General features: G+C 49.8%; 2 protein-coding genes and 1 long non-coding RNA gene across 3 annotated transcripts; 2 read left to right on the forward strand and 1 right to left on the reverse strand.

The window, feature by feature from the left end:
- Positions 1 to 2,337: 2,337 nt before the first annotated feature.
- On the reverse strand, positions 2,338 to 3,939 carry LOC123115876 (uncharacterized). Its single transcript, XR_006456789.1, has 3 exons — positions 3,355 to 3,939; positions 3,175 to 3,267; positions 2,338 to 2,379 (listed from the first exon to the last, which is right to left on the reverse strand). It is a non-coding gene; the product is annotated as an uncharacterized lncRNA (long non-coding RNA).
- Positions 3,940 to 4,005: 66 nt separating this feature from the next.
- Positions 4,006 to 4,419, forward strand: LOC123114709 (early nodulin-like protein 1; the record flags this gene model as incomplete). The annotated part of the gene is made up of 1 exon (XM_044536142.1): positions 4,006 to 4,419. A coding segment is annotated over one exon (414 nt), but the record flags the coding sequence as incomplete, so codon positions are not given.
- A 4,279-nt stretch (positions 4,420 to 8,698) lies between these two features.
- LOC123110901 (translocase of chloroplast 90, chloroplastic) lies at positions 8,699 to 18,484 on the forward strand. Its single transcript, XM_044531535.1, has 3 exons — positions 8,699 to 8,921; positions 9,049 to 9,170; positions 16,083 to 18,484. Exons 2-3 carry the CDS (start codon positions 9,056 to 9,058, stop codon positions 18,326 to 18,328), a joined length of 2,361 nt encoding a protein of 786 aa, XP_044387470.1. The 5' UTR covers positions 8,699 to 8,921; positions 9,049 to 9,055; the 3' UTR covers positions 18,329 to 18,484.
- The last annotated feature ends 875 nt before the right edge of the window (positions 18,485 to 19,359 follow it).

A 19,359-nucleotide genomic window follows, 5' to 3' on the forward strand; every position in this document is an offset into this window, starting at 1 on the left:
CTCCTACTACAAGCAACTTCAAGCCGCGCGCTTCATCATCTACTCCAACCGATGAGACCGTCAAGACAAGTTCCATCAAGTGTTCCACTTGCGACGGCCGAGGCCACAAGTCCTTTGAGTGTACCAACAAGCGCACCATGATCCTCAACGACGATGGAACCTATGACTCCATGAGTGAAGAGGGAATGGAAGCCCTTGAGCAAGTGGCCATGAATCAACGCGTGAACGAAGATGAAGATGATCAAGTCTTTTGTGATGAGGATTCGAGCCCCGCTCTCATTGTCTCCAAAGTCTTGACTCTTCAACATCAACAAGACGAAGACCAAAGATGTCACATCTTCCACATCAAGGTCGGCATCAATGGAAGGTCCATCAAGGCCATCATTGATGGAGGGAGTTGTCACAACTTGGCAAGTGAAGAACTATGCTCCAAGCTCCAATTGGTCAAGATGAAGCACCCGCACCCCTACAAGGTCCAATGGCTAAGCGATTCCGGCACTATACAAGTTGAGCATACGGTCAAAGTCTCCTCAAAATTGGAGCATATGAAGACACTTTGGAGTGTGATGTCGTTTGGATGTCTATTTGCCACCTCCTTTTTGGTCGACCATGGCAATTTGACCGTGGCGTCATCCACAACGGGCGTACCAATCATTATAGCTTCAAGCTGAAAGGAAAGGAGTATGTGTTGCGACCCATGTCTCCAAGTCAAGTGATCGCCGACAAGCAGGCCACCCATCCTGGAGAAAAGAGTGAGAGAGTGACCCACCCAAACGAGAGTGAGCGCCACAAGCCAAAATCGAGTGCCTCCACGATGAGCGACAAGAAGAACTTAGTCCTATTTGCCACCAAAAGTGAGATGAGAGAAGTGTGTGAGAACCCATCAAGTGTTATGTACTATGTACTTGTGTGCAAGGATGAGGCACCAAAAACTAACACCTCTCATGATCTAACTTTAGTGTTGTCTTCTCTTTTGCAGGAATTCCAAGATGTTTTCCTCGATGAGCTACCTCCGGTTCTACCTTCACTACGAGGCATTGAGCACCGAATCGACCTCATCCCCAGAGCACCTCTACCTAACAGATCTCCCTACCGCGTCAACCCCGATGAAACTAAGGAGATCCAACAGCAAGTACAACAACTCATCGACAACGGTCAAGTACATGAAAGCTTAAGCCCTTGTGCCATTTTGGTAATACTTGTTCCAAAGAAAGACGGTACTTATCGCATGGTTTCCGATTGCCGTCCCATCAATGCTATCACCGTTAGATATCGTTACCATATTCCACGCTTAGATGATACACTACTAGGAAAAGGCCTACTAATGGCGCACCTAATTTGGCCATTAATGGCGCATTAGTGGTGCGCCATTAGTGCCACGCCATTAGTATATTTTACTAATGGCACACCACTGATGCGCCATTAGTATACCAGATACTAATGGCGCACCATGTGGTGCGCCATTAGTATACCATTCAGTGCTCCACTAGTATTCCCTCCAGGTGCGCCACTAATAACCTTACAGGTGCGCCACTAGTAATAAAGGAAGGTGCGCCACTAATAAGGGCTTAATGCGCCACTAGTAATGTATTTGGAAAACAAAAAAAAACTAAATTTACAGAAAACAACCTATAAGGAAAAATAATTTAAAAACAAAAAATGAAATAAAATCATAATTTTTATTATAGTAAGAATATTACAATGTCTTTACAATTTCCAATAAAAGGAAAATTTCAAGGAAATAAAAGAAAATCCTAAAACTAATCTTCTAATCTTTTCTTCTTTTTCTTCACTTTATCCCTGCAAAATGGAACAAAATAAACAGAAACACAAACAAACTATTTATAACATGTCAATACTGTCATTTTTTATGCAGAACTAGATATGAGCATATATTTCCAGAATTACATGGTGTGAATATTGTATGAGTAAGATTATAATGGAAATGAATTTTGATAGGAGCCCACTTTCGACGAGTATTTATCTCACAGAGCTAAGTAATCAGGGCGTTTACCTTTTGATAATATTATTATACTATACTACCAGTATACTACTTCACTTGGATTTTTTAGATGAGCAGATCTGAGATAGACATATGTTCAAGTGGCTATAGGTAGGCTTAAAGAATTCTCATCGGTTCAAGTGGTCGCACAGCTGGAATATAGACTACTAGTACTATTTGAGAAGAAAACAAGAGCAAATCTGAACGTACTAGTCAGATCCGATCACATTGAGCTAGAAAGAAAATTCATCAGGAAACAGATGGCCGACGACTTACTTGCAGACGTTGAGGATCTCGTTGTGACCGGCGAAGACGCTGCGGAGCGCGTTGCAGATGGACTGCACACAGTGATAGCTGCCGCAGATGAACTTGTTGTCCTGCAGGTAGTCTAGCAGCCAGGAATTAAAGATAGGAGGGCTAGAATTGAAAGAACTAACAATTCATGAGTAGGGCAAACATAAACATGCTCAAGTATAAGAAAAAGGAGAACACCCAATTCTATGCAACAACATAGAAAAAAAGGAATAATTTAGCTAATGCATTTGAGCTCATATGCTTTAGAAGTGGTCATACGATGTGTTTAGCATTCCCATACGATGGTGTCCTTTTTTCTTCTTCTAAGGAGCACATACTCTTTGTGGTATTGTGGTTATACTAAGTTACTAACTCACCAGCAAGCAATCTCAAACAAGTATCAGCAAAAAAAAAGGGTTACTTACTAAGTCGAAGCCTGTTCTTTAATGCAGCTAAACAAACATATGTTGTGATAGGTAAAATACCCTTTAAAGCAGGACTGATTCCAGAGTCTATGATGTTCACCAATCAACGCGGTGCTCTATATCTATCACTGCGAGAACTGAAAACAGACTATCCGAAAAAAGTACTAGAACACAAGAAGCAACATAGACGGAAAACAGGAATAGTTCAGCCAAATGCAGTTGAGCCAGTTGGCATACAATTCAACAGTTGTTAAGAATCAAATTAAGGGTGTGTGGCATTTCCATATCCTGGTGTATTTATCTCTAAAAAACACTAATACTCTGTTTGGTAATATTAAGTTACTAACCGGAAGCCTCTTTTAGTGCAGCTAAACAAATACATGCTCAAATATGTTACCTATTCTCTAGAACAACGCTGATTCCAAAATAAGCAACGCAAAGCATGTACATTACCCCTAGATGGTATGACCCGAAGGTGAAAAGCACGACATTTGCGTTGACTTGGCCTCTCTGAATAGCCAACTCCTTAACCCACTCTTTCACAATCTGCATTTCAAACATGCATATTGTTCACCAGACGATAAATTACCGAAAGGTAACGCCAACTTGCATATGGTAGGAGGAAACAGCCACCTTGTCAAGCTTCCCCAGCACCTCTTCTTGCCTGGCGGCCTCCTCCTTGCTCTTGTACAGACCCAGCTGGGCCAAAAGCTGCGATTTTGATCAACGAGCAAGGCTTCAATCGGCTCATCTAGTACTTGGTTGAAATAGGAAGGTAAAGAAGACCAGAATATACGAGTTCTGTGGAGTGTTTTTTTTTCAGCTCACCATAGAGGTTTGGTAGCTGGTAAACTTGGTTGGTGACACATATGATTGTGAAGTTGTTGGTATTTCACCAAGTTTCAGGCTAAAGCTAGACCCGGGTTCTGTCTGAAGTCTGAACTGACAAGTTATAATAAGCTCAAGACTGCAGTGACTTTATTCATCCCTATCCAGTATACTCTACTAGTGCAGAAGTGAATTTGTTGTCAAAATTTACTTGGTTGTAAGCGGGAGGTGAAGAACGCCAGAATTATACAACCTGACAGCCCAAGATTCAGATGTTATATGCCGTTCATGTTGCTCAGGGAAACTTGGATCAGAAGTTCAGAACCCAAGATTCAGATGGCATGATGTAGGTGACTCCTAGCTAAATGAGAGCACGCGAGAAACGGCAGGGAGGGAGCAGGTGTTACTTAGCTCACCTGGGAAACGAAGAAGTGGACGGATGCGCGCAGGAGATAACGATACGGAGCGCTCAACTTGGCGGCGCCGGTGGGAATGGCGACCCTAGCGGCTCTGGCGCTGCTTCTGTGCATCTCCATGACCTCCATGGACGGGTGCGCCGCCGCTCAGTACAAGGTGGGCGGGCTGGACGCGTGGGGGGTGCCGCCGTCCAGCAAGCCGGACGTGTATGTGCGGTGGGCCAAGTCCGTCCCCGTCAAGCTCGGTGACGCCCTCTTCTTCCTCTACCCACCCAGCCAGGACAGTGCCGTGCAGCTCACCGCCAAGGCCTTCGCCGCCTGCGACGTGTCCGACCCGCTGCTCAAGCTGGAGGACGGCAACTCCGTCTTCAACCTCACCAAGCCCGGGCGGGCCTACTTCAGCAGCGCCGCCTCGGGGCGCTGCCGCAAGGGCCAGAAGTTCAAGCTGCGATGATACTTGTAAGAAACAGAATCATAGCCTCGGAGTGGCCAACCTGTGGCAATAATCGAATCAGAGCGGCACATCGGTTCGAACCTGCTCCAATTCTTGCGTGCTGTGGAGGTCAGCCTCCAGCGGCCCGTCGAAGGACCGCATAATCGGGAAGCTAGACGAGGATCTGGAAGCCCGGCTATGGCCGTGGCGGCTGGGTCTGGGGCCTTGGGGTGGCGGCTGGATCTGGGGCCTTGGGATGGCGGGGAGCTCCTCCTCCTGCAGCTCGGCGGCCTCCACACCCCGGAGCAACGCCCTCGCCAGAGGACGTGGTCACCAGCTCTCCTCTGGATCCGATGAGGAGGGTTGGGGAAGGAGCTCACCACGGCTCCATGCCCTGGATCTGGTGTGAGTGAGGGGGAAGGGGGCTCGCCGTGGTCGGGAGGGAGAGGAATAGACGGGCGGCCGGGGCTTCCCGATCTAGATCGAAGTCGAGGGAGGTGGGTGGGTGTGTCAGGAGGAAGGGGGAGGGGAGAGAACGTGACTAGAGGGAGGGGATAAGGGGTGATAGCAATGGTGCACTGGTAGGCGTGCGCCATACGTGTAGATAGCAATGGCGCATCTCGTACTAGTGCGTCATTACTAGTTAAAACTAGTAATGGCGCACGGTGGAACAGTGCGCCATTAGTAGTTTTGCAAAAAAAGGAATAAAAAATATAATAAAAAAACAACATTAGTGGCGCACTTTCCGACAGGTGCGCCATTACTAGTTACAACTAGTAATGGCGCACTGTGTCTGGATGCGCCATTAGTATGTTTGGACAGGCGCACTAGTTCAAAAAAAATTGATACTAATGGCGCACCTTGGGCCAGGTGCGCCATTAGTAGTTTCAACTCTAATGGCGTATCAGAAGGTGGTGCGCCATTAGTATATACTAATGGCGCACCGCTTGTCTGGTGCGCCATTAGTGTCAATCCCATCTATAGCCCTTTTTCTAGTAGTGATATGCTTTATGAGCTTAGCGGAGCCGCCATTTTCTCTAAAATTGATCTTAAGAGTGGCTAATATCAAATACGCATCCAAGAAGGTGATGAATGGAAAACCGCATTTAAGACCAAATTTGGCTTATATGAATGGCTTGTTATGCTAATGGGTTTATCCGAAGCACCCGATACTTTCATGTGAGTCATGCATTTTGTTCTTCGTCCCTATATTGGTGTATTTGTTGTGGTCTATTTTGATGATATTCTTGTCTTTAGCAAATCCCTCAAGGATCATGTCACCCATCTTAGAACCGTGTTGCAAACCCTTAGGAAAGAGCGCCTTTATGCTAACATGGATAAATGCCTTTTTGGTGTTAATAAGCTTGTTTTCTTGGGTTTTGTTGTGTCTTCTAAGGGTGTTCATGTAGATGAATTTAAAATCAATGCTATTAAAACCTGGCCCCAACCAACCAACTTGCAACAAGTGCGTAGTTTTCTTGGTTTAGCCGGTTTCTATCGTCGCTTTGTGAAGGATTTTAGCACCATTGCTTCACCTTTACATTCTTTGAGTAAGAAAAATGCGCCTTTTGTTTGGCGACCATCTCAAGATACCGCATTTAATGAGCTTAAGAATTTGCTTACTCATGCTCCCGTGCTTGCATTACCCAACTTTGACAAACCTTTTGAGATTTATTGTGATGATGGTGGTAATGGCATAGGAGGTGTGTTAACGCAAGAGAAGCGCCCCATAGCATACTTTAGTGAGAAACTTTCCGGAGCGCAACTCAATTACCCATCTATGACAAAGAGCTATATGCTTTACTGCGAGTTTTGCGTGAATGTGAACATTATCTTCGCCCTCATGAATTTATCATTCATACCGATCATGAAACACTTAAGTACTTAAAAGGACAAACTAAGTTGACAAGCGTCACGCTAAATGGAGTGAATTCATTGAGTTATTTCCTTATATCATCAAGTACATCAAGGGTAAGGAAAATGTAGTGGCAGATGCCCTTTCCCGCATATGCACGCTTGTCACTAATCTTGAATTGAATGTCATTGGTTTTGAGCACATAAAAGACTTGTATGTACATGATCCTAGTTTTGCTATTCCTTATGCAAAGTGTTTGATGCATACATCTTGGGAACAATATTACATCAAGCATGATTATATTATGAGAGCTAACAAACTTTGGATTCCCGAGTCTTCTCTTTGTTTGCTCCTTTTGCAAGAGGCTCATGGAGGCAGATTCATGGGACACTTTGGACGCGACAAGACATTCGCCATGCTCTCCAAGAACTACTTTTGGCCCAAGATGTTCCGCAATGTCTCACACTCCACCAACTGATGCTCTACATGTCGTAAAGCTAAGTCAAAAGCTCAATCCCATGGTCTTTACATGCCTCTTGCTATTCCTTATCAACCTTGGGAAGACATTAGCATGGATTTTGTACTTGGTTTGCCTAGAACTCAAAATGGAAAGGATTTTGTGTTTGTTGTTGTGGACCGATTCTCTAAAATGGCTCATTTTATCCCATGCAACAAGATAGACGATGCTTCACATATTGCAAATATCTTTTGTAGGGAAATCTTGCACCTGCATGGAGTGCCCAAGACGATTGTCTCGGGCCGCGATGTCAAGTTGTTGAGTTACTTTTGGAAGACTCTATGCGCCAAGCTCGGAATCAAGCTCTTGTTCTCTTCGGCATACCATCCCCAAACCGACGACCAAACGGAGGTGACGAACCGTACACTCTCCACTCTACTACACGTGATGATCAAGAGGAACACCAAGGAGTGGGAGGAGTGTCTACCCATCGCCGAGTACGCCTACAACCGCGCAAGACATTCGACCACTGGCAAGTGCCCGAATGAACTACCTCAAGAAGATGCATGAAGATACAAGGCACACCATCGAGCGCCAAGTACAACGACTCGCGACCAAGCTCAACATCAACAAGTAACCAATGATATTCAACATCGGAGATCTTGTGTGGCCACACCTTCGTAAGGAGCGCTTCCGCAACGAACGCAAGCCCAAACTTCTACCACGAGCCGATGGACCCTTCAAGGTGCTTGAACGCTACAACAACAACGCCTACAAGATCGACATTCCACGCGACAAGTACTCCGTGAGCGACATCTTCAACGTCAACGATCTCTCCCCGTACCATGATGATGAGGATTTCGATCCGAGGTCGAATCTTTCCCAAGGGAGGGGAGATGATGCGGAGCATCCTACGGTCATCCCCATGGACCTACCATCATCTCACCAAGCGCCAAGAGGACCCATGACACGAGCACGAGCTAGAGCTCTCGAGACCGAGGTGACTTCTTTCCTTAGTGATATCTCATTCGATCCTCTCGAGACATGGCTACTACCTAAGTCCGGAATGTTGTGCATGATTAGGTACCAAGAGAACCCTCCCGAGGATGCACATGAAGATGGACATCCGGCCCGACACCCGGGCGTCCGGCCACCCCTGTCTGCACACATTGTAAAGGGCCGAGCCCATGTACCCCTTCGCCCCCTAGACTATATATACTCCTCCTCCGCCCTCTTTCTAGGGTTAGCGTTGTGATAGCTCATATGTGAGATAGAGCCTCGCTCATCCATCCGGGTCTGCTCCTCCAAGAGAGACCGTGCCTCTTCGAAGAAGATTCCACTTGGATTCAAGAGCCTTAACGGGAAGAACTCAAGACCTCCTCACGGAGAAGAACCGGTTACCCTATGTATCGTCCCTTGTTGGATTCGGATCATGTATCTCTTTGTGTTTTGAGGATCTAACATATGTGTGACCATATTCTTGTTGGTTGAGTGTTTTTTCTTGTGCTTCCCTCGTTTCCCCACTCGTGTTCTTTGTGTTCTTGGTAGGATCCCCTCCAATCGTGAAAGATCGGGCATCTAGGGTTCCACCCTACATCAGAGGGGCTCGGGGACACCGAGGTCATGCTCACCTGGCCACGGCGCGCCGGTGGTGTTCTCGGGCGGCAAGGGCGCGCTGGCGCGGGCGGGGTGGGCGCGGCGGGTGCGTGCGACGCCCTCTTGTTGCTCTCTCGTGCACCTCCACGGCGGAGTGAGGCGACGCCGGTCCTCCTTGCGCACGTCGCTGGCCACCAGAAGCTCTCTCCGGCCCGATTGGTGGAGAAGTTGTTGTGCCTATGCTCGTCGTCAACGCTGGCGGCGGCCGTCCGTGCTGTGTTCGACAAAATGTCAAAGCTAGAGAAAGTCAGACACTTTTTAAGATGAGTCGACCGCGTTGGGCGCATCTACCACGGTCAGACAAAAACCGCACACGGACCTCCCTTTCTTCTTCGTGCTGCGTTGCGGTTGGGCGTTCGCCCCTGAGGACCCTGTCCGGTTGGACGGCCGAGCCACTCTCCTCTCCGTCCTCTCTTTCGGCTGCCACACGAGAACAGAAACCCCAAAAAAATACAAATTATATATTAAGAAAAAGAAAGCACATCTCCAGCAACGACATCTATCGCCTCATCTCGAGAACGCGAAAGCCTCCGGCCGTGGGCGCCGACCCACCAGGTACCGTCGACCGAATCCCTCCAAGCGTCCCATTGCGAACTTTTTCCTTGGTCAATCCGATTGGGCTTTTCTGTTGCGAGTTGGCGGAGAAAACATCGCTGATTTGGTTGCTGCCACCTCTGTGCAGGTGAAGGATGATGATGAACTTCAGGGACTGGATCTCATACCGGCTCGGGTCGTCGCTGCTGTCGGCGAGGCCGTTCGCCATCTCCGGGTCCGGCGCCGGCGCCTCCCAGGGCGATGGGGAAGGTACTCTCCTTGCTTGGTTTACCGCATATATATTCAGCGTGCTAGCTAAGGGTTCCTGTCCGGTCGTATCGAATTGCTAGTGATTTTTAGCCTTGTTTACAATGATTTAATGGAATTAGGCCTATTTCTTGTTACTGCTTGAATGCAACGTTGATTCATCGTTGGTTAGTTCCAGTTTCTCTGTCCTAATATATGTTCCTGATGTTTTTTTTCGAGAGTATGCCAAAGGCATACCTTACTTTTATAGAAGGCAGAAAGACATTTACAAGAACTTGTGCAGGATAAGAACATCCCCACAAGGATACAACCTACACCAACACCTAGAGACTAAGGCTACTCTCTCACAAATCTGTGGAGTACACCAACAACACCCATACCAGCTTCTTTCCATTCCTTGATCTCGTTGAAGATGTGCCTGTGCAGTTGTGCCACCGTCTTGACTTGATCTGCACGATTGAACACTCTAGCATTCCTTTGCTCCCAAAGTGCCCAAGCCATTGCCGTGGCTAAAGTGTCGAAACCTCTATTGTCTGCGCCGTGAAAACTCTCCCTGGCCCGAAGCCACCACTCCAGAAAAGTATCATCCCTGTCGGGTCGTTGCACGGTAATGTTGAGGTCCGTTAAGCAACGATGCCATATTTCTCTCGCGTAGCTACATTGTATGTGAATGTGCTCTGCGTTATCCTCGTCCTGAAGGCAAGTATAGCATGCAGAAGGTGCATCCTGTAGCTCATGCCTAGCTCGGCGATCGGAAGTCCAGATTCTATGTTGCACTGTCAGCCAAGTATGGATCTTACACTTAGAGGGGCCCAATTGCGCCAGATGCAAGTGGCAAAGGGTACTCTCTGTAAGCCTAGGCATAGTCTATCATAGACCGACCGAGCAGTGTAGGACCCCGACACGTGACAAGGCCAAGTGAAATCATCATCGACGATCGGATCTCGCTGGACTGTGGTGATCGCTCGTTGCAAGTGCAGTAGTTGAATGTGGGCTGTGAAGGACAACTCTCCCTGCACGTCCAACAGCCATGTCGCTCCTGCGAGGGCCTGTTGGATGGTCCGTCTGTTCCTTGTACGCTTTTCCACCGCGCTGACCACCAACGGGGCAATATTGGAGGCCGCAAAGCCATGAATCCATCTGTCACGCCAAAACAGGACCCTCGTGCCATTCCCGACCTTGATCTTTACCAAGCTGTCAAACACCTGTCTCGCCTCCTTGTCCACAAACAGGAGGATTCCTTGCCAGGGTCCCTCTGGGTCTACTCTTCTTAACCATTCCCACCTAACCCGCAGAGCGAGGGCTTGGATTTGCAAATTCTTGACCCCCAGGCCACCATAGCCCACCGGCTTGCATATGTTGTTCCAGGCCACCAAACATTGCCCTCCATTTGCCTTATCTTTGGCCGTCCAAAAGAAGGCTCTCATCCACTTGTTAAGGTCCTCATACACCCATAGTGGCGCATCCATCACCAGGAAATGGTGTATAGGCCTCGCCGACATGATCGATTTCACAAGAATGAGCCCCCTCCTGGCCTCGTGATCAGGCCTCTCTGCCATGCCGGGACCACTTTCTTCGCGCGATCAAGCATCGACTGCCAGTCATTCCTTGTAAGCTGCTTGATCGCCAACTGTAGGCCAAGGTACTTACATGGAAAATCCGTCATATCGCACTGAAGCATGTTGGCCACCCTATCCTTGTCCAGATCGTTTCCACGGATCAGAATAGCCGAAGATTTGCTGTAGTTAACTCGGAGACCTAACGCTTCCCCGAAAGCTTGCAGTGCCCAGCGAACAAATGTAGGCCCAGCCACCGAAGGCCTGATGAAGAGAGCAACATCATCAGCGTAAATAGATATCCTCTGCACAACCTTAATGCCATGGAATGAGCTGACCACGTTCTCGTTCGTCGCCTTTGTGATCATCAAAGTTAGCACGTCCATGGTGATTACGAAAAGAAGTGGCAATATAGGGTTGCCCTGCCCCATCCCACACGCATGCGCAAACGCTTCCCCTGGCACTCCATTTACCAACACACGCGTAGTTGCCGTTTTCAGTAGGATGGAGATCCATTCAATCCATTTTCTTCCAAATCCTTTAGCCTGCAAAACCTCAAATAGAAACGGCCATGATAATGAGTCGAACGCTTGCGATATGTCGAGCTTAAGGAAGAGCCCAACTTCCCTGCGATTGTGTATCTTCCGTGCGACTTGTCTGACTAGCAAGAAATTGTCATGTAAGCTCCTAGTCTTGATGAAAGCGGTCTGGTTAGTCACAACCACTTCTTTCATCTGTTTCCTCGCTTTGTTAGCAAGCATCTTAGCAAAGACTTTGGCCGCACTGCGTGTCAAACTAATCGGTCGGAAGTCTCCCACTTCCACCGCGTCCGGCTTCTTAGGAATCAGCACGATGTGTGCACGATTGAGCTTCCCAAAGCCATGACCATCTCCGATGTACAGCTTCAGCATAACCGCCATGAGATCTTGCTTAATGATCGGCCAAGCACGCTGATAGAAGGCGCCAATGAACCCACCTAGTCCTGGCGCTCGGTCCGACGACATTTCCTTTATCGTGTTCCACACCTCATCCTTCGTGAATATTTCCTCCAGTTCGTGGAGGTCACATGCTTGAACACCAAGGAAATCCAGGGTCCAGGGTGGCCTCCCTCGAGTTAGCCTTGCCCAGTAGTTGCTTGTAAGCCTCGGTGAACACCTCTTCCTTACGAGCTTGATCGGTGATAATGTCATTTCCAAAGCTTATACGCGGGATAAAGTTTTTTGAGCGCCTTCCGTTCGCCACAAGTTGAAACAACTTGGTGTTCGCGTCACCCTCTTTAATCCATCTTAACCGTGACCGCTGCCTTTCTATAGTACGCTGGAGCGAGGCTAGGCCCAGCAGGGCCAACTTCAGCGTCCTCCTAAGCTAGACCTCCTCGATAGTCAACCCTTGATGCTCCTGAGCTCTATCAAGCCGAAGGATAACGTAGTTGGCCACTGTCATCTGTATCTTGATGTTGCCCACCTTCCTTTGACCCCATGCTTGGAGTGCACATGCCGTGCTCCGCAACAGTTCATCCAGCCGTTTGAAGGGATCTGTGATGTTCCCATCGCAAACCCAAGCGTCCCACCACGTCCAAGAGCCATCAAGCTTAGTCCAAAAAAGCTCGAATCTAAACCTCTTTTGGGGGGAGAACGTCGCAGAGGTGGAGGGTAGAAGTGGCGCGTGATCCGACACGTTCGTCGATAGAGCCTGGAGCAAACAGTCAGCGAAGTGCAGCTCCCAATCCACGAAACCAGAATTCTATCAATTTCGGTCATAACCGGTTCGTCTCGCTCGTTCGTTCAGGTGAAGTTGCTACCATGCATTTATAACTCTTTGAGTTCATGGTCGTCCACAAAGTCCTTGAACTTGCGCAGCATCGCTCTGTTCAGATTAGTGTTATTCTTTTTCGAAGCTCGAAGGATCATGTTAAAAGTCCCCAAGAACCATCCACGGTCCAAAACAGCCTGCCCTTGTAACTCTCAGTTCCTCTAGGAAATTTGTTTTGAGCTCATCTCCTTGAGGGCCATAAACAACCGAGATCCACCATTTGGCCCCGTCCTTCCTGTGTACCATCCCTGTGAGAAAATTGGTGTCCAGCTGTATGCTATCTATCTCCATGACCGTGGTGTCCCAAGCAAGGAGTACCCCCTCTCTAGTTTCCAACGCAGGCAAATACGCAAAGGCATCAAACGACGGCCCCAAACATTGTATAACACAGAAACGGTCAATTACATCTAATTTGGTTTCTTGTAAGCACACCATGTTCACACGCATCGATGTCACAAATTCCCGCACCGCCTTCTTTGCTGGATTGTTCAGGCCTCGAATGTTCCAGCACAACACTTGCGGTTGAGATCCATAAAGCATATCGATCTCCCGCCTCCAACCAAGCACTCAATGCGCCTCGATCCCCGACGACTGCTCCAAGAGGTCCCTCCTCGCTGGCATCTCCTTGCCGAAGAGGGCTGCGATGATCCTCACGTGCTGCTCTCTCAACGGTGAATCAAATAGCACGTTGAGCTCCTCTATGGTTGCATGGTCCACTTCCAAGTTTTCCGGGGCCAATCCTAGCGCCCGCATTAAGACGTTTTCAGCCGGGGAGGCCTTTCCTTTTTGTGTCGATGGCGCACGTTTGGTAGCTCTAGTCATGCGGCAAGGGGTATAGGGCTTCATCTCTGGCCTGAGCGTGGTCGTCTGAACTTCTTTGAGGAGCGGTGGGGCTAGCTTCTTGACCAGGTTGGAGCAAAACCACTTCATCTTCTCATATGCAGCTGCTTCTTGGGGGGTCATACCTGGGTTGCATGCAGCTTGGACGATTTGCATGTCGCGATCAGCATCTGGATTAACCTCCACCAGCAGCGGCGAACTCTGGGCCGGCACGTGTCCCTTGCTGTCCCCATCTTTGGAAGCTGCGTTGGTCTCCATCGTGATCTCCCTCGGGATCGACAGTGGGTATTTGGGTTCCATGATGGCAGCCTCCACTCGAGAATCCACAGTATCATACGCCGCCGATGGGCCCCTCTTGTCCGTCTCCACCGCCGAAATAGAAACCAAGGCTGGATCCTCTGCGGGCCGACTTGACGGCCCTTCCCTGCGGCCCTTGGGCACCTCCTCTTGCCCCACCACAGCCGAAGCCTGAACTGCACAGAAAAGATCCGCAGTGGGTTGCGGGGCGGGATCCACCACCAACAGTTGCGTCCCCTCCGTGGCTGGCCTCGAAGTCATGTCCTCATCCATATCTAGCCCTGCCGCAGCTGTCCTGGTCTCGCGAATCCCCACCAATGATGGCTCGGATCCAGCAAGGGGCCCCCCAGCCTGTCGTCCCTCTCGCAAGTCTTGCATGGCGGGTGCGCGCTCCACCTGCTGAGCCGTCGAGTTGGCGCTTGGGCGATTCAAACTTCCAGTTGCCGCGCGTGGACTGGTTGTCGTGGCGATATGGTCAAAAGCAGACTGTCGAACCGTCAGCCTATCCTGAACTCTGCGTGGGCCTCTCAATGCTTTTTGCTTTGTCGGCATTCATTGGTGGGAGCCTCCAGTCCTGGGGCGTCCCTGGCTGCCCCTCGCCGCCGGCGAACTGCCGTTCGCCACCACGGCCCTGCCCATGCTCCTGAACGCCGCCACTGCGGGTGTCCCTCACCCCCAAACTGCCGCTGCCAGTGCCTGGTGGTGATCCCACGGCCTCTCTCCATCTCATCATCGTCCGGCAAGCCACTTTGTCCATTGTCCGAAGAGCCACCAAGGAAGAAGGGCTCGCCAGCGCCGGAGTAGTCTGTCACTGAATCCAGGTGAATGAGAATCTTGTATTGCAGCATCTGCGGCTTGAAAACGTGCTCTGCAGGCTCCGGCACTGCAAGCCACCGACGAGTCGGAATAGATTTCGGGTCCGCTGCCCAAGCCGACAGCTGGAAAGATGAAAGGTTGGAGCGTGAACTCGTCTCCGGTGCCACCAAGTTGATGATGCAAGCAGAGCCCAGCAAGTCCTCCACGACGCTGCGGTCCCAAGCGTGCGGAGGAATACCTTCAATCTCAAGTTGAACCTTGTACCTCATCACCGCATGAACTGCCTGCGATTGTCTGTTCCATTGGCGGAAGAATAGCCGGACTCCATGATGCTCCACAGTCGGGCTCTGCCCTAGCCTGTTACGGTGATCTTGCCTCGCGAATACCACCAAGAAATCCTCTGGCCTGCAGGGGTGGACCGAGACCCACTCTGCAGAGATGCCCATCTCCGTCTCCAGCGCGTCGAGCACGAACCGCGGTGACACATCTCGCCTGGCGCCGCCCACATATGCGACCATGGCATGCTGAAGGCGCCGCTCCAGGTCAGCCATGGCGGCTGAGCGGTTGACGACACAGAGCTCCGAGGGCTCCATCTCCAGATCATCCCGAATTTGCAGCCTGGGGGCTGACAGCAACGGCCAGATTGGCCTCGCCGCCAAGGGAGGCGGCGGAGGGGGTGGAGGAGGTTGCCGGGCCACGACCGGCCTGTGCCGAGCCGCCGCCGAGTCCGAGGCCTTTGCAACGTCCCGGCCCCCAGCAGAAACTGAGCGGCAAGCCACCTTGGCCGCCGCCTCCCGCCTGAGCTCGTCTTCAGAAGAGGGGCTGCACGCGCCCTTGTGACCCGACAACCCACAACGAATGCAGACGACGTCATTGGTACAGTCCCGCCGGAAGTGCCCCTTCTCCGGGCACCGGAAGCATTTGTCGCGCATCTCCGGCGAGATCTCTTTGCAGACCGGGGAGGGAGGGCGCGGCGCCACCTTTGGCTGCCCAATGCCGCGCCTGTGCTTCCGCAGGGTCTTCCTCGGTGGGGGGGCTTCCTTCCAGGGAATTAGCCGCCGGCAGGACTCCACCTCCGGCGCCGGCGCCTGCGCCGCCTCCTGCGCAGCAGCCGCAGCCGACTTCTCCGAGGCCGAGGAAAGTCCCAGACCAGAGACAACGGGGTGCTCCCTGTGCAGGAAAGAGGAGGTGATGGAGAGCGGGCTCTCAGCCATGGCCTAGTCGGGGGAGAGCGAGAGAGGGGTGGCCACCGTCGCCGGAGTGGCGGGCGGCGGGAGGGTGGACGCTGGCGTCGGAGTGACGCACGGTGGAGGGCTTAGAGCGGAGCGGGAGCGCTAAGAGCGGAGCGGAGTGGGAGCCCTATGTTCCTGATGTAAAGTTATAGGACTTGGCGATGTTCACTTGCTGTTATTGCAGTTGTGATATCCCTTTAGTGTGCGGTCTATCTTGATTTCATTTGCATAGCTTAAGGTCCTATTGCTAATTGTTGTTTTATTTTTTATTCCGTCACATGGAGACATTTCCTGACAACAATTTGTTATAAAGCCATCCTCCTGTTAAATGTTAAGGTAAATTGGTGGATTTCTTGTTTCAGGTACAACACAAAGTGAGTTTGTAGAAACCGTATCCGCCAACAGATTTCCTTCCAATGATAGCCGTGCACTAGAGGTCGTCACATCCAACCCACAGGATGCTGTTTCCTCTGGTCTTCTTCAGCCAGATCATGATCACAACAAGTCAGATCCACTAAAGCAAGTTGAGGCACTTCAAATTAAGTTTTTGCGGCTGGTACACAGGACTGGAGTGCCTCCCAGTACCAATGTAGTTGCACAGGTACTGTACAGACTGCAGCTTGCCAACTTGATCAAGGCTGGTGAATCAGATGCGAAGAGAACTAACCTTGCTATCAACAAAGCCAGAGTTATAGCAGCAGAACAAGAAGCACCCGGTGGACCTGATTTGGACCTCCCCTTGCGAATTCTTCTTCTGGGAAAGACTGGTGTGGGAAAGAGCGCCACAATAAACTCCATGTTTGATGAAACAAAGGTTGCTACTAATGCACTTGTTCCTGGTACTAGTAGGATAAAGAGGGTTCATGGAAATATCAAAGGAGTAAGAGTTACAGTTATCGACACACCTGGTCTGGTACCTCATTACCATAGCCAACGGAGGAACAGGAAGATTTTGCATGCTGTCAAGCGTTTCATTAAAAGAAACCCGCCTGATATCGTCCTGTACTTTGAGCGGCTTGACCATATTAATAGCAGATGCAGTGACTACCCTCTGCTGAAGCTTATAACTGATACCTTGGGTTCTTCGATATGGTTCAACACTGTCCTTGTAATGACTCACTGTTCCTCATCTCCTCCTGAAGGACCAGATGGTCATCCTTTGGAATATGACGCGTACACCCGTTACTGTAAGAATGTCGTGGAGCGTCATATCCAGCTAGCAGCTTCTAACACACAGCTGGAGAACCCTATTGTTCTGGTTGACAATCATCCAATGTGCAGACGGAACACCAGGGGTGAAAGAGTTTTGCCAAATGGGCAGGTATGGGTATCAGAACTTCTTTTGCTGTGTGGGGCGACCAAGTTGTTAGCAGAAGCAAATTCCTTACTAAAGTTCGAAAATAGTTTTCTGCTGTCACAAGCAAATGCCAGGCTGCCTTCACTCCCTCATCTTCTTTCGTCACTCCTTAAACCTTCTGCGTCATTGAGTTCTGAGGGTGTTGACAATGAGATGACTGAGCTATCAGATGAGGAGGATGAATATGATCAGCTACCACCTTTCCGTGTTCTAAAAAGATCTGAATATGAAAAGTTGACCAAAGAACAGAGAACTGCATATCTTGATGAACTGGACTACCGTGAGACTTCATACCTCAAACAGCAGTGGAAGGAGGGAATCCGGAGTCAAAAGCTTGCTGAAGCTCAAAACAGCGAAGCATCATCTGCAGTTGCTGATGATTATGAAGAGACCACATCCCCAGTTGTGCACATATCAGATATGGAAATCCCATTAAGTTTTGACTCTGATTATCCAGCACACCGCTACCGTCACATTATAACTAATGATCAGTTGTTTAGACCAGTTTTGGATCCCCAAGGATGGGACCATGATATTGGGTTCGATGGTATCAATTTTCAATCATGTCATGACTTAAAAAAGAACATATCAACATCTATTGCTGGACAGATGAGGAAGGACAAAGAAGACATGTATATCCAGTCGGATTGTTCAGTAAGCTATAGTGATCAAAGGCGCTACTCATTGATGGGGGGCATGGATATGCAAACAGCTAGTAAGGATTTGGTTTTTACTGTTCATGGGGATGCCCGGTTCCAAAATCTGCCTTGGAACACCACCGGAGGAGGTATTTCTGTTACTAAATTCGGGTCAAAGTATTTTTCTGGGGCCAAATTAGAAGACTCCATCACCATTGGGAAACGAGTCCACTTGGTAGCCAATGCCGGGAGGATGGTTGGTGGTGGACAAGTGGCAGATGGAGGTGGCCTGGAAGTAACAGTAAGGGGGAAAGACTACCCTGTGAGAGAAGGGAGCACCAGCATGGCGGCCACTGCTCTGTCGTTCGAGAAAGAGACTGTATTCGGGGCGAATCTTCAGTCTGTCTTACGAGTGGGCCGTGGGTCAAAATTATCGGTCAGCGCAAACGTAAACAGCAGAAATCTAGGCCGGCTCTGTGTCAAGATCAGCACATCAGACCATGTGGAAATAGCTCTGGTCGTGGCCGTATCACTGGTCCAGTTCTTGCTAAGGAGAAGATTGCTGCCGACTGGCAAAGGCCACCAACAGGTTGACACCGACTTAGATGAGTAATAAGTGAACAGATAGACGGAAGAGCAGACAGCCATTTCATGATGTAAACGTTCAGCAGTTGGGAGTCGTACCTGGTCAAGCTACTGTACCCGCCGCTAATGTGGGGTTCCTAATTGTACAGATTTCCTAAATCTATGTCTGATTTTATTTTATTTTCTTTTTATTTTGAAACAAGGCAAAAGACTTCCATTTTTATTGATTAATAAGAGGAATTTGCAAGAAAACAACCGCAAAAGTAGCACAAGATACTCAAGTGCTTAGCCCCCGCGCAAGAGCAACTCTAGCAGATCATGTAAAATGTTGTACAGCAAATTTTGTTCAAGGGATCCTGTAAAACGAATTTGCGGTACCGTGGAAGGCATGGCAGAATAGATCTGCTAAACCATACTGCATAGTTTTTTTGTGAACACAACTATACTGCATATTTGAAATTTAAAGTTCGTGCCACGATAGTTCATCACCGGAGTTCATACATTCAAACATACAAACTTAAACACATAGTAGATAAAATCTAATCTAAACTAGTTTAGGGCTTTATGTTGAGGTAGAACTCGGCCGCCGATCGGTAGAGAACGTACGTGAGCTCGTACACCACCTTCGTCGCCACGAGCCGCTCGGTGGTACTGTCTTCACCAGCCGACATGGCATTGTCCGTGGCGGCGAGCTCAATCTCCGCCCCGCGGAGCCCCTTGGTGGTGGGCCAAAGCGTCCCCGCGGAGCCCCTTGGTGGTGGGCCAAAGCGTGTCCCCGACCTCGTGGAAGTTGCTCCACGCTCTCCGGACGCCACTACGGGGAGGGCGTTGCACTCTTTGGCCTGCTTTGAGCGCCACGACTCGACGGCGGGCCAGCTGGAGTTGTCGGCCTTAGCGTCGTGTTGGGCACGCTTGTGCGGTGGTGACCCGCCATGGGCCCCGCGCCCCCACGCCAGCAACCTCCATCGGCCATTGATTTGCTCCGAACGGGTGCGTGCACGCGTGGATCGGTCGCCGGAGTAGGGGGGATTGCGTTGGAGGCGGGCGTGGGAAATGCCA

Source organism: Triticum aestivum, chromosome 5B, assembly GCF_018294505.1.
Source record: "Triticum aestivum cultivar Chinese Spring chromosome 5B, IWGSC CS RefSeq v2.1, whole genome shotgun sequence".
NCBI lineage: Eukaryota > Viridiplantae > Streptophyta > Magnoliopsida > Poales > Poaceae > Triticum > Triticum aestivum.